At 35.2% G+C, this 13,733-nt stretch overlaps 1 protein-coding gene across 2 annotated transcripts in view; it reads left to right on the plus strand.

Annotated features, from left to right (window-relative positions):
• The window catches only part of LOC311165632 (DNA excision repair protein ERCC-6-like 2), a gene marked incomplete at its 3' end in the record, with an annotated part of 35,507 nt that extends 21,927 nt beyond the window's left edge, over positions 1 to 13,580 (plus strand). The window contains exons 10-16 of one of the 2 annotated variants that reach the window (XM_084225794.1): positions 2,665 to 2,736; positions 3,894 to 4,039; positions 9,219 to 9,314; positions 10,628 to 10,727; positions 11,680 to 11,832; positions 12,495 to 12,575; positions 13,523 to 13,580. In XM_084225794.1, coding sequence (XP_084081920.1) covers positions 2,665 to 2,736; positions 3,894 to 4,039; positions 9,219 to 9,314; positions 10,628 to 10,727; positions 11,680 to 11,832; positions 12,495 to 12,575; positions 13,523 to 13,528 — 654 coding nt within the window. Of the gene's footprint in view, positions 1 to 2,664; positions 2,737 to 3,893; positions 4,040 to 9,218; positions 9,315 to 10,627; positions 10,728 to 11,679; positions 11,839 to 12,494; positions 12,576 to 13,522 lie in introns of those variants that run through there. The other variant, XM_084225795.1, reaches the window with a different exon arrangement.
• Positions 13,581 to 13,733: the final 153 nt, after the last annotated feature.

Below are 13,733 nucleotides of genomic sequence, written 5' to 3' on the forward strand. Positions count from 1 at the left end.
GAAAAGGTTCCATCTGTTCAGCCTATCTATTCTCCGACCAAACAGAGATAAAACACACAGGGAGACATTCAGTTTTGGGATATGAATTACTTCCACCAGTAAAACTAGATTTGCTTGTAGGCAAGGGTTAAAGAGTGGCCTGTATGTAGTGTCTGTGTTCTACCTATTGTGAGTCATCTCTTTGTGTTTTGCAAGCTGTAGCATTAACACACCACCCCAGGTTTTCTGCTGAATTTCGGATTACAACAAGAGCCTGGAAAAGCCAGTCCCTCCAATCCAAATGTACAACATCTATAATCATTGTGTACCTAATATGTATAACAAGGACACTAATATATCTGTGTTACAGTGGGAGGTAGGTAATGTGCAGTGGTTAAAAGCATCAGCTTTTTTTGTGAAATTATCCCCTCCTTCTCACTTGTACTGCAGAACGTACAGTTTGCAAGCCTTGCTGACATGTCTTATTACAAAGTAAATTTCATGCTTAGATTTTTAAATAGAAGTAGTTGAATATATGAGAACTGAGTGAAAGGAGTTTGGAAACCATTGTTTTTCTGTCATGATGTTGTAAAATAGTGGGGACCTGCAAAGTTTAAGGACAAGTGGTTCATTGCTTTTGAAACACAATAATTTCAGATTGTGTGCATGGAAGTATTTGGGACTGCTTGGAAAAGAAGATGAGTGAGGATAGCTTTACAATCCTGCAGTAATTCTCATTCAGACTACCTTATTTGATTATTTCTACAGTTTTGTTAAAATTGTGTCTCAGAGAGACTATAAGCTTTCTAGATGTAAAGGGTTATTAAATGTTTGGGAGTTGAAATATTTTTTTTAAGATTTATTTTTTTTACCTGCATAGATTCCACAGAGAGACATTTGTGGGGTGTTGGAATACTGTTCTTAATTCAAATCTCTTAGGAATAACTGTTGTATTGATTTAATTATTTTTGCTTGGGATATCATTCAGTAGGAAAATGAAAGTCTATTGGAGCCATTTGCAAGAAATGGTAACCTCTTCCATTAAACATAACTCTAACCCAGGCAGGGCTGGCTTTGAAGGTTTAAAAAATACTGTAGGCTAGCTTGAACATCTCTGTAGAAAAAAGTTCTCAAAAGCAAGAGGTAAAATTTCATCACATACAGATGACTCACAATGTGTAGCAATGGGGAGATGTATTGTTTAAATCCGTTTGGACTCTTACAAAGAACATGTGACTTCTGCTTGAGTATGATCAAGTGTTTCTGTGTTGGGCTAAAAACATACAGGATAATATTCTGGTGAGCAAGTGTAGAATTTACTTCTCTTTGGTGCAAAAACATTCATTACTTTTCCCTGTTAGAGTTGTTTCTTACTCCAGATTACCTAAATTCCCAATGGGCATGAAATTGATCCATTTCATTTAAGTGAATTGCATGGATTTATTTTTGTATTCTCCTATAGGAAATTCACTATTTGACCTGTACTTTAATAATAACAACAATAACACAGAAGCCAATTCCTTCTAGTTTAAAAGAATGTCACTTCTGTTTCTTTTCTTAATGTAGCTAAATAAAATGCAAATGTGAGTAGTATAGCTCCTGCTAAATGGCCTGTTGTGTATTTTTTTCCCCAATAAAAGAAATCATAGTTTATATGTTCATGTACAATGAAATGAGGCCAAAAAAATCTGTCATTTGTACCTTGTTTTCATTTGTAACAGGCTGGCTAACATTTACTAAGGAGCTCATAAGTGATATATAATTACCATTTTATGTTCTAGATATTGTCCAAAATTGAAACATTAGTACAAGCATTCATCATAATTTGATTGACAAAGATTTGTTAGGCTTTGTGAAATAATTAGTGAAATAATTCTTGAGTAACAGTTTATCTATTTATCAGTGAATAAATACAATTTCAAAAGTATTTATTGCGCAGTGGAAAAAAGCTACAGTCATGGTACAGAAAATTCCTCTTTTCCCATTGTGTATGGCTTCAGCACTGTGCTCTGGAGCTGCCATTGCCAGATGGACATGGTTCTTTTGAAAATAACAGTATCACTATTATACACAAGGCTCTGGATTATTTGCTTCCCCACCAGAAGAACGTTGTGTGTGGGCGGATTATTGGCATTTCAAGGTCTGTGCAGAGTCTGGGAAGCTGGATCCTACTATAAACAGAGCAACAGATGAGAGTGGGAGCGGGGAGGGGCATACATCTCACTGATTATTTTAAGAAGACAAGTTCCAAGAAGCTCTGAACTCAGATGTAGGACAGAAAGTTTAAACAGACCTTGGAGTTTTCAGGATAAATGTGTACATTATTTAAATGAAAAAACTCAGAATCTGAGCTAGTGTGTGACATAAGTAGCTTTTTGTTGCAGTCTATGCGCTGACACAAGTAGCTTCCTCTTAGTTGTCTGATGACCTTTTCACAGTAGGATTCCCATGTACATCATTAAAAAATGCACAGTTCCAGTATCTCCATTACTTTTGGCCCATTTATTATGCGAGTAATGATTTTTGTTTTGGCTCTGCTTGGCTTTGCAAATTAAATTCAGTGTGGCCTGTTTCAAGGTTGAAAACATGAGTTAAGTGTGTGTAAGATAACCTGATTAAAATTTATATAAAAATTTAGATTTTAGATAAAAATATCTTCATTTTTCTGCTGTGTTTCATTTACAGGTCCTTCAGCAGCTTTTAAATCACTTCCGAAAAAATAAGGATAAAGTTCTTCTTTTCTCCTTTTCCACAAAGGTGAGCTCCATGTGATTTCTTTCAGAAGTTCTTTGCAGAAGTTCTGAAGCATGAATCTGAAAGTTGACACCTTGTCAACCACATTTCCTTATTGCTTCTACTGTTAGGAGTAATTACAAGGACAGTGTGCCATACTCCACAAGCATATTAAAACCTTATGTTACCTCATGATAAAAATAGTGATAAAAAAACAAATGTAACACTCTTCTGCTGTCCCTAGAGCTTTTTGAAATAGTTATATTACTTCAGGTGCAGATAGCTAAATTCAGCTGGTATGTCTTGAGTTAGAGCACTGTCATACTTGCCATATCATAAAACCTTTGTATTAGCACTGAAAGTTAAGTTTTCTCATTCTGCTGACTTTTCATCAGCATCAATGAAACTTCAATTCTTGCTACACTAGATGATTTGAACTTAAAACTCTAATTTGAGTGAGAATTATATGTACATTTTACTTTTAAGGTACTTGCTCCTTGGTTTCCTTATTAGGGAGTGACGTGTTTCCTAAAATAGCTCACTCTATTGAACTGGGGCTTTTATTTAAATATTTGTAATGATAGCACTAAAAAGTATTTTAAAATATAGTAATTTGAGTGGTAGTTCAGGAGTCTTAAATACCTCTTTTTTTTTTTTTTTGACTTTAAGAAAGAATGCAAGTTTACTGTTTAGATGCGGTAGTAGAGTACTCACATGTCTTAGGTTATGTTTCGTGGTGTCTGCTACCAGACTGACTGCTGGTTATTGCAGTGTCTTTCACTCCATACCCTTGAAGTCTGACTGTGCACTCTGTGCTAGCTGTAATGCTTGTTACTGTATTTCAAGTAATTGCAGCTTGCTAAGATGGGTGGAAGCTGCTTAAATGGACTGCCTGCTGATTGGGTTGGATTGAGTGACAGGTAGTGATGAAACAGGCAGCCAGGTTGGGATGATGGAGTCAGACCACAGCACACCAATATTAATCTTGAGTGCTGCAGAATCACAGCTGAAGAGAATCACGAATGTTGATACCAAAGTGGCAAAGATATACTGTAATTAGCAATGGGTGGTGTACTAAAAGTATATTTGATAAACATGGTCCCTGTGATCATGTTTAATTTAAAAGATACTATTAAGTACTTAACTTTTTATTTCCCTATTTTCTTCATTTTTCCACTCAGTTGCTAGATGTGCTGGAACAGTACTGCATGGCATCTGGACTAGATTACCGAAGACTTGATGGAAATACAAAATCAGAAGACAGGATCAGAATTGTAAGAGAGTTCAACAGCCTTCAGGAAATTAACTTATGTCTTGTATCTACAATGTAAGAAAATTTAACTTGTAGTTTGTTTCAATATGTCTGTCTCGTGTTAGTAAATTGGTTACTCTGCATTTTTCTTGCTGAACTTGTGAGGGATTACTTTTTGAGAAGGTGAGAGTAAGTATAGACTTAGTGTTTTGGTCTGAAGCTTCTTAAAATATATAGACACCTTCTCCCTCCCCCCTCCCTGCTTCATGATGATTTCTAAGATCAGAGAGAAGTGGGTCTTCTGGACCATAGTTTAAAGTTGTTGTAAGATTGAAGAAGCAGTTTTAAACACTGTTATTAAAAAAATATTATTATTATGTCATTATCTACAAAAGGCTTTTAATTTTATTGTAGACAGACTGATTTTCTTGTGTTACACTAGTAGAACTAGCAAGTGAGTATGAACATGAAATGCCATATTGAACTGAAAATTTTTTACTGGGGAAGGTGGAAAAGGAGCAAAGAGAAGCTTTACTCCTTTTGCCTCCTACCCAGAGGGCAAAACTCAGTGAAACTTAATGAAATATAAGTATACAGTCACTGTAGTATTTACTGGAAGTGGGTATGTTGGAGTTAGGAGGATCCAAACTACCTCTATATAATTAGAGCAGACATCGTCTTAAAGGCTGTTGCAGTGGATATCAGAGCAGTCTTCAAATACTCTGTTGTGTATGTATAGGGTTGTGAAGAGATTTGTGGTACTGGTCATGTACATTGGCTTGTAATCTCTGTCAACTGTGAAATCTGCCATCTGCTTTTCTAAGACCTTGATGAGTCCATACCCCTTGTCCCTGAAGAGAAGAGAGAAATTTCAGAATCTGTAGCATTATGAAGGACTAACTTTTGCTTCAGTCAGTACTGTAATCATAGACCTGTTAGGTCTCTTTCATTAATTTAAATCAAAACAAAAATGAAGGTTAAGTAAACAGAGATAGACTTTCTCCTCAGTTTTGAGAGCTTGTGTATTGAGACTAGTGAACCTTCTCTGCCTGCTGATGGTGCTGGAGAAAAGGCTTGATTCTGTTATTTGTAGTTTTACTTATCTTATGAAACAATTGAAAGGAGCAAACTGTAATGGAATTACAGTCAGTATAACTACTGTGTTGTAAGCAAAACAGAGGGTGCAATTGTTGCCTCTTTTATTACAGATAACAGGAAGGAAGTGATCTTTTTCCTTGCTTGATGCACAGTAATGGAAGCATCTTTTACGTTTGTAATCCTTTGGAAATTAAAAAGTGATTTATCCTATTTCAGCTGTAAAAGAGATTGATCTTTTCTCTCACTCAGATTTCAGGCATATATAAAATAATAATATGCTTGAGAGTATATTCTATACTTTTCATTGCAGAGCACATTGACAGAATTGTTCATATTCTTCTGTCTGAACTTTCTTGCAAAGTTTCTGATGACTCCTCTGTGTAGTCAATTTATGTGTGTTCTGAATATCTCATTGCTCAGAGAACCAAATGTTGATTTTCACTGAAAATACTTGCATGGTCTTTTGCATGTGTAAGCGCATTCTGCAAAGGATGAATTCTCGGCATAGTTCTCTTGAGACTGGCACAGTTAATATGCAACTTACAAAACTGTCTTGGTTTGGAAAGACAGGTGCCTGTTAAAGGAGACAGGAGCCTCCCCTGAAATGGAGAATGCAAACCCTCCCCACCCCTCCGAATTGGTATGAATAAGGGGCTCTCAGGCAAAAAATATGGGAGCAGGAAATAACAGTTCTTTAATAGGGAAGGAAAAAAAAATATAAGAGAAGAAAATAAAATACAACAATGCAATACACCAGAACAACACTGTCAGAGTCAGAACACGACCTGACACCCTGTTGGTCAGGGTGTTGGTAGCAGTCCGGTTGGAAAAGGGGCAGCAGTCCTCCTGGAGTGTCAGGCGTGGTTCTGTTGGAGCAGGGGAGTTCTGTAGGAAAAGGGTTGTCTTCTTCCTCCGCAGATCCGTGGAAGTAGAAGCAGCTGCTGTTCCTCTGGGGAGTCCAGTGGAGCAAAGGCTGTCTTGGTGTCAGAACCTTATATCTGCATGGCACTGCTGGGCTCCTCCCTCTGGGCGGAGCACCTCACAATGGGTTGCTATAGTTCTTATCAGTCATGGGGTGACATTCAATAGCCCCTTATCAGCAGATGCCCCTCTTGATTATGATCACTCAGGAAGAGAGATAAGGAGCATTGCCCGCTTGACACCAGACAACTGCCATACAGATGGCAATAGAATACATCTTGCCTTGCAATCTGGAACAAAAACATAAAACACCAATCAGAGAATTACAGTGCAGCACTGATCATAACTTTCACTATTAAATTTGCAATGTTTGCATTTTATATTTCTTTTTTTCCTGCCTGAAATCATGTATATATAGCCCATAGAGATTTGAAAATCCTAGTTTTAATTGATCAGGGAAATTTTTTGAGAAATGGGACTTTAAAAAAGAAAATAAAATAATAAAGAATAAAAAATTAAAGTTTATGTATCTGTAGATTTGACCTCAAGTCTTGAAGTTAATGGTGGTACCAAGCATAGTCACATGGCTATCCCTATTGACAGCTGTGACTAATACAGTTTTATGGATAAATATATTTTATAGGTGTTGAGAGAAAATGTATTTGATTTCTTCAGAGTTTGTACATTTCATCAAACCATTTGATCATGAATTTCAGGTTGAGCACTAGGGAAAAATAGGTATATACCTGTTGGAACTTCTAAGTCTCATGAAGTAATACCTGTTTGAGAATACTTCAGTCTTGCACTGGTATTGCTGGGAAAATATGTGATTATTTAGAAAAAGAGGAGAGGATTTTTAGCCATGCTTAGAAATATTAAAATAGTTGCTGGAGTTGCTATAACTTGATAGGAGAATGTCAAAGCTTTCCATTCCAGTGGTGCCGCTTAGCCAAAAGAAGGGAAACTGTATGTACAGTACCAAAGTCAGCACAGTTCTGTTCCATCCTAGTTTTCTGGAATAAATAAAAGCAGCAAGTATGCCTGCCTTTAAATCACTGTTTCTGGATTTTTTTACGCTAGTCTTTCTCTAGGTTGGTTCTGTCAGAATAAATTCTAAATGAAAATCCATTTCTGCTTCTCAGCTTTCTTTTTATGTAAAGAGAAGTGTCTAGAGAAATTTGTAGGTAGTTTTTATCGTGTAAGGTTACCTATCCACTTCCATTCTACCTGCAGCATTCTCTATTACTGTCCATTACTGGACTGCTGTTAGTTACTTTTTACTTCTACAGGGCTTCATTTAGCTTTAATTCTTTCGCAGCAATGTTTTGAACAACTTTAATGTGCATATGAAAACATCCAAAGAACTTTCAGCCAGAAAAATTTCTCTGAAACAAAGAGCATAGAAACTATAGAAAGCCTTGCTTGGGAAACAGAATTACATAATCAAAACTTTCATAGAACCTTTCCTAATGTAGTATTGCTCTTACCTTTTACAGTACTACGTTATGCAGTTTTAAATAAGATGGTCTTCTGAAAACTGTTCTTTTTAACAAAACTCTTTCTTTAAGCCATATCATATAATTTGCATGGACCAAATTGTAGTAATGACTAGCTGTTAGTTAAAATGAAAGGTGAAATGGAGTATGTAGCTCACAATGCATAAACTTCTGCATTTGTTCTGTCTATGAAGGAGCCATTTTTTTCTGTTTTGGACTAACTAAATTTTTGGGTCATACCTAAAAACTCTGAAAGCTAAAATTAGTATAAAGTTAGATGTCCTGTTTTGTTAATTTTTATGGACAGTTGGTTTTGCATCTTGACTTATGTTTCAGTCCAGCTGCAAGGCTGGTTTGGAAATGGGAAAGGCTGAACTCTTACTAAAAAGAGGTTTTTTTCATTAAAAAAAACACACTAAATTTGAAAAATACCATAATGTATTCTGAAAGAAAAACCCAACCCAAATATTGTTATTCAGTAGTTCACAGTATTCAGTAGTTGAGAATGCGAGTTCTCTGGAAACATCCATTACACCTGACAAGTTTCTATATCCCCTCCCTTTCCAGATATAGCTAACCCAAAGCTACACCATACTTAGAAGGGAAAGGCCGCAGCTGCATTTACATTGATATGGATTCCATGACAACCAAAAAGTGATGGGGCTCCATAAGTGTTTCTGTGTCCATTCACTCTTATATCTGAATACTTTACCTTTCTTGTATTTCTTATCCGCTTCAAACAAGCAAAATGTAAAGTAATCTGTTAAACCAGGTGCTTGATAATTTAAATGCGATTTACTTTTTCAGTTTTGCAGTACCTCTTTCAGAAAAATAGTGCACTTGGAATTAGTGATGCTTATGCTAATGTGAATAATTGTTTTAATAGTTTATTTAATAATAATATTTAGTTTGTGCTTGTGTAGGAACTTGTGTCTTTTGTATGATAGCTGGTTGAGCCAGTCAAAAAGAATTTCAGTATTTGCTTGCTTTGCAGCTGGATGAGAAGTGGTATTTTCCTCACTTCTGCTCCTCTCAAATCATTCATCTATGCATATGCTAAACTCCAAGTAACTGAGCAGTTTTGTTGGGTTCAGAAGTTAGTGGCGTCAGGCTAGATGTATGCTCCATTTCTTCTCTGGCTTGCAGGTTTTACCTGAAAACACTCTACAGCTGTTGAGTGTTATAAGATGATGCAGGCCGTACCCCTGTGATTCCTAACCTGCAGACCAGACAAATTTCTGACTGACTTTTTTTCCTTTTCATGACTGGTACAAATGTTGCTCTTATGCAGCTGTGTGGACAACTGTTTTTTTAACAGCTGAATAACTTACTGTACAATTGTTAATGCTTACAGGTATGGCTTACCTGAGATTGTGACCGCTTTAGTGAGAGTTGCTTAGCATTATTGTCAAAAACTATGTACTGGGATTAGATGAAGTAAAATTTCACCTGTAATTTTCCTGCTTTCATAATGTTAACTGGCATAAAACTGGTTATGAATTTCATTATTGTATTTGGGGTTGTTGCCCTGTGTAGGACTTAATAGAAAATTAATGGCAGTGGTTATTTGAGTACTTGGTGGTTACAGTAACACAAAGCTGTACTGCGCTGTATTCAGTATCTTTCATGTGTTCTTTTTTTTTTTAAAGTTGGGGAAGTATGGACCTAATACAGAACAATCTATTAGTGGTTTTTCCTTACTATCATATTGTTTTGGTTTTTCATTTTTATCTTTTCAGGGCTGGTGGACTGGGTCTTAATTTTGTTGGTGCCAATGTTGTTATACTATTTGATCCTACATGGAATCCAGCAAATGATCTTCAAGCGATTGACAGGTACACTCTCAAAATACAGAACTTGATCCATGTTGCATTCTTCCTTTGATTCTGTAATCTGATTGTCCAACTAAATTTTTTCTTCAAGTAAGAAATTTTTTACATTGTCGGATTAATCTACAAGACAATAGAAAAAGTTCAACTAAATTTTTAGCTTTGATGTGATTATTTGAACCTAAATTATACAATATGTTTTCCTTTATTTCTTTTTTTTGTAGCAGTATGTATGTGTAGATGACATTCTTCTTGTGTTCTTCATGCAGAATACAGTGTAGTTGACCCTAGTTCAAATGCTGTTTTGAATTCCCAAACCCTAAAAGACAGAGGTTCTTTATGTTCTCTTCTGCTTCACCATTGTGGAGATTAGTGTCTTTTTAGCGCTCACATCTATCTCTGGTATTATGGTGTTGGAGTATTTCCAGTAATGCAGATTTTTCTTTCAAGGCTTTTTGACTGTAGGATATTTCCCTAGAAATCCAAGGCAGACCTTTTAGTAACTGAAGTAAAGAATATTAAAAACTTATAAAGAGCACTAAAAACCTGTAAAAGAATATTAAAAATTCAGTAGGTTTATATATCTTCATAAGTAGAAATACACTTGTTTCTGTTATCTCATGCAATTATGTAATTCTGTTTTAAGGGTCTTTCTGATTTCTAGGATGTGTTTATGTGCACCTGTTCTAGAGAAATATATCAGAAACATGTATTGGGGACTATCTTTAAAGAATCTTTGTAAGATCACATTATTATGAATTGTTTTAGCCTCCTGTAAATTTTTTGGAATGTAGTCTATTGGAAGTCTCAGAATTTACCATTTGAATAGAACACTGCCAGCTCATTATCTGTTTTATGATGTTGTATCTTGTAAAGTAATTTATGAAGTTAAGAAAGAACTGACTTCTCCAAGTAATCTATGAGTTAATTCCTGTATAATGGAAATAGGAGAATATTTTGAGCAAAAATAGGTGGAGACACAAAAGAAAAGGAAAAAAAACAAACCAACAAGCCTGAGATAAATGGAGTGGATATGTTTTGTGGAGAGGTGAGAGACAGTTTTTGTGGTATAAAATGAGAAGGCTTTTTAAACTGGTTAGGCCTGGGGAGAAATATGAAATACTAAAGCTAAAGGAAAAGGAAATCAATTACTGAGGAAATTTAGAAAAGTAAGGAAAACAACACAATCAACACATGGATGATTTCAAAAAGTCCTGTTTTATTAGAATGATCTTATATACTTAGTTTGTTTACTGTTTATTACTACCCCTAAGAGCTCTAATTTCTTCAGATGTTTTTAATGTGCCATGTCCTTGCAGAGCTTATAGAATTGGCCAACACAGAGCTGTTAAAGTGTTTAGATTGATATCCTTGGGAACTGTGGAAGAGATGATGTACTTGCGACAAGTTTATAAACAGGTAAAGCTCACAAACTGTTTAAATGGCGAGCTCTTCCCAGCAGTTTCAGGGACTAGAAGCTCATCTAGCCTGTAATAAAATTGTAGTTTACCTTGTGTTTATGGTATATATGTTATCTTAACGTACTAAGCCAAGGTGCGTCATTTAGCAGCTGTTAAATAATGGAACAGAATTATATTTCTATTCAAGTGTTTTTCTGTAACTATTGAGAGTTTAATTATGCAATGTACATTATTCAGGTTATAAAGAGAACTGTTTTTATTTGAAGGCTTATGAAGTACAACTGTTATAGTTATAGTAAGTATCTGCAGCCATCTGATTCACACAGCTTTTTCTCATGTAAGTGTGGAGAAAAGAAAGGAGCATCTTGCTGATGCTATAGAAAAAAACCTGATGATCTCATAGACGAAGAAGACCTGGATATTGTCTGTTTGGATTTCCAAAAAGCATGTATAAGTCTTGAAAATATGTATAAATTTTTTTCTTTTTTTCTTTTTTTTCAAATTGACTTGTATTTTTCAAGTTGAATAAACAGTAATAAACGAGAGTAATTATAAGTCTGAGGGTTGGGGTTTTTTCAGCTATATTTGGATTGCTTTCCCTTAGCAAGTAAATATACAGTGCAAAGGAAGGTGAAAAAAATGCTAATAATTTAGTATAATGGAAGATGAACTGTCAAGGTACAGAGGAGTGCCAGTAACGTGTAGAGTAGGTGTCTGATAATAGGCAACAATGCAGTAAAAGTCTTTGTATGTTGTATTTTTTTAAATTCAATAAAGCCAAGCAGGTTCATATTATACCAACATCCGCCAGGGAAATTAAAACAAAATATCCTTGCTTAGGAATTTCTGCTTGTTCCAGCTAAAGCTGTGTATATAATGTGCGTGCCAGGAAATTCTGACGTGTTGTTGCAGCAAACACTTCTGAAATCTCTTGTGTTGTTCTGTTTTAGCAACTTCACTGTGCAGTGATTGGAACTGAAAATGCCAGGCGGTATTTCGAGGCAGTGCAAGGATCAAAGGAACATCAAGGAGAGCTTTTTGGGATTCATAACCTTTTCAAACTTAGGATTCATGGGTCCTGTCTTACCAAAGACATACTGGAGGTATGAAGTACTACCCTTTTACTTTTGGATATTAGTTTTACATTTTTCCTTTCTTCATGAGCCTTTTTGGTCATTGTTTTGAATGGAAACACTATAAAACAGAATGATGAAATCTAACCAATTGTCTGTGCAATGACTCAAATGCAATAGACATGCTAATTTCTCATTCTGATATAGAACAGATAAATTTCTCTAAATCCAAGAATGATAAAAGCTTGGTTTATAATTTTCATTAATTTCCAAGTATATTTATTTTTTGTATAAAAACTGCATAACTTATTTTTTGATCCTTTCATCCAACTTTCTGCACAGATGCCTTTTATTCATCTATTCATCAGTAACTCATACTGACCTTTTAAGCATAAAAAAAAAAATATTTTTTATGATTACATTAACCTCTTTGGAGTACTTTTTGGGATGTCAATAACTGTTAAAAAAAGTTTGCTGCAGCTAGCTTACATCTTCAAATTTACTTCAGCTTCATTTCCATCCTTCCCTTTATTTTGTTGTTTTTCTTCTGCTAAGCATTTAGTTTGGACCTTCCTGATTCTACTTCTGGTGCTTACACTTCTGAAAAAAAGAAGGAAACTTCTTTTTCCTGTGCTTGTCTTTGTGTGTAATAAAAATTGTATCTGTTTATGTTAACTGTTTGATTGTCTTAGAGGGAAGGACAGGTAGAAGCAGGAGTCATGACAGCAACTACATGGCTGAAGGAAGAGAATCGTTCATGCAGCTCAGAAAAGGTGAGATGTCTTTTTGGTCTGTACACCAGAGCATGACAGGCCTCTAGTTCCCAATATTGCAGTGGCAAATGTGGGCAATGTATCATTAGGCTGATGATACTTTTACTGTGTTGTTAAGAAGATTTTGTTTAGGGAATTGTGGAAAGGAGTACAGGGGATTTAGTTGATTGAAAGCTTCAGGTTTTGTGGAACTCTAGAAGATTTTGGCTGTTTAGTTATTGTAGTCAGACAATCAGAGTCATTCCCATCAGACCAGTGGTCTGTTCAATACTCTCTTTTTTATTTTTAATGTCTGTAATTATCTAATGGTTTCCCTCTGGAATAAGTTTTTTTTTTAAATTTTTTTCCAACGAAGGCCAGTTTTAGTAGAAGCATTGCATTTGTAGGAACGTTTTGACTGAGTGCCGTGTTCAGGTACTTTGAGTAAAGTTATCATTTGATTAGATTGCACTGAATTATATTACAAATTAGCCACTATCTCTTATGTCTCTTGGCGATTTCTGTGAGTATATGTCAGTATTTAATGTGCCCTTACATTGATCTCAGTCTCATATTTATAATACATAACTGGATGGTCATGATCTCACATATGACTTGCTGACAAACAGCAACTTTTTAAGCTTATGTTAAATGCTTTTTGATCAGCAAAATTATATCAGGATTAATATATTAATTTTAAGATGTTTTGGAGTACAGCATTTTGGTATTTACAGTTATAACTTCCATTTACAGGCTGTCATAATTTTTACCTCAGTAGTATGCCATTTTGGAGCGGTGTTCTGGACTTTTATCTTAAAAACGTTTTAAGATTGCCTGGGCATAATTTTGTTTGATTACACTAGGCCTCAATAAATTTTAGAGTGGAATGTTAGCACTCATATACAAGGAAGTAAACCACTGCACTGAGATTTATTTTTGTTATGATTGTCATCACGCACAATATTAAGGTTTGAATCATGAAGTCACCTTCCAAAGCACCCTTGAAAGATGAAAAGTAGCAATGAGGTTAGTATAAACTTAAAAAATATGGATGGGGATTGTGAAGGCATAAGTTGTTTTAGCAGTGTACAGCATATATTGTTTCAAGTACATAATAATATTGGTTATTTTCAGTGCTTTTCTGCTAAAAATATTCTGCCAGAGACTTCAGTAATTTCT

This window comes from Fringilla coelebs (assembly GCF_963513975.1).
Source record: "Fringilla coelebs genome assembly, chromosome: Z".
NCBI classification, from domain to species: Eukaryota; Metazoa; Chordata; class Aves; order Passeriformes; family Fringillidae; genus Fringilla; species Fringilla coelebs.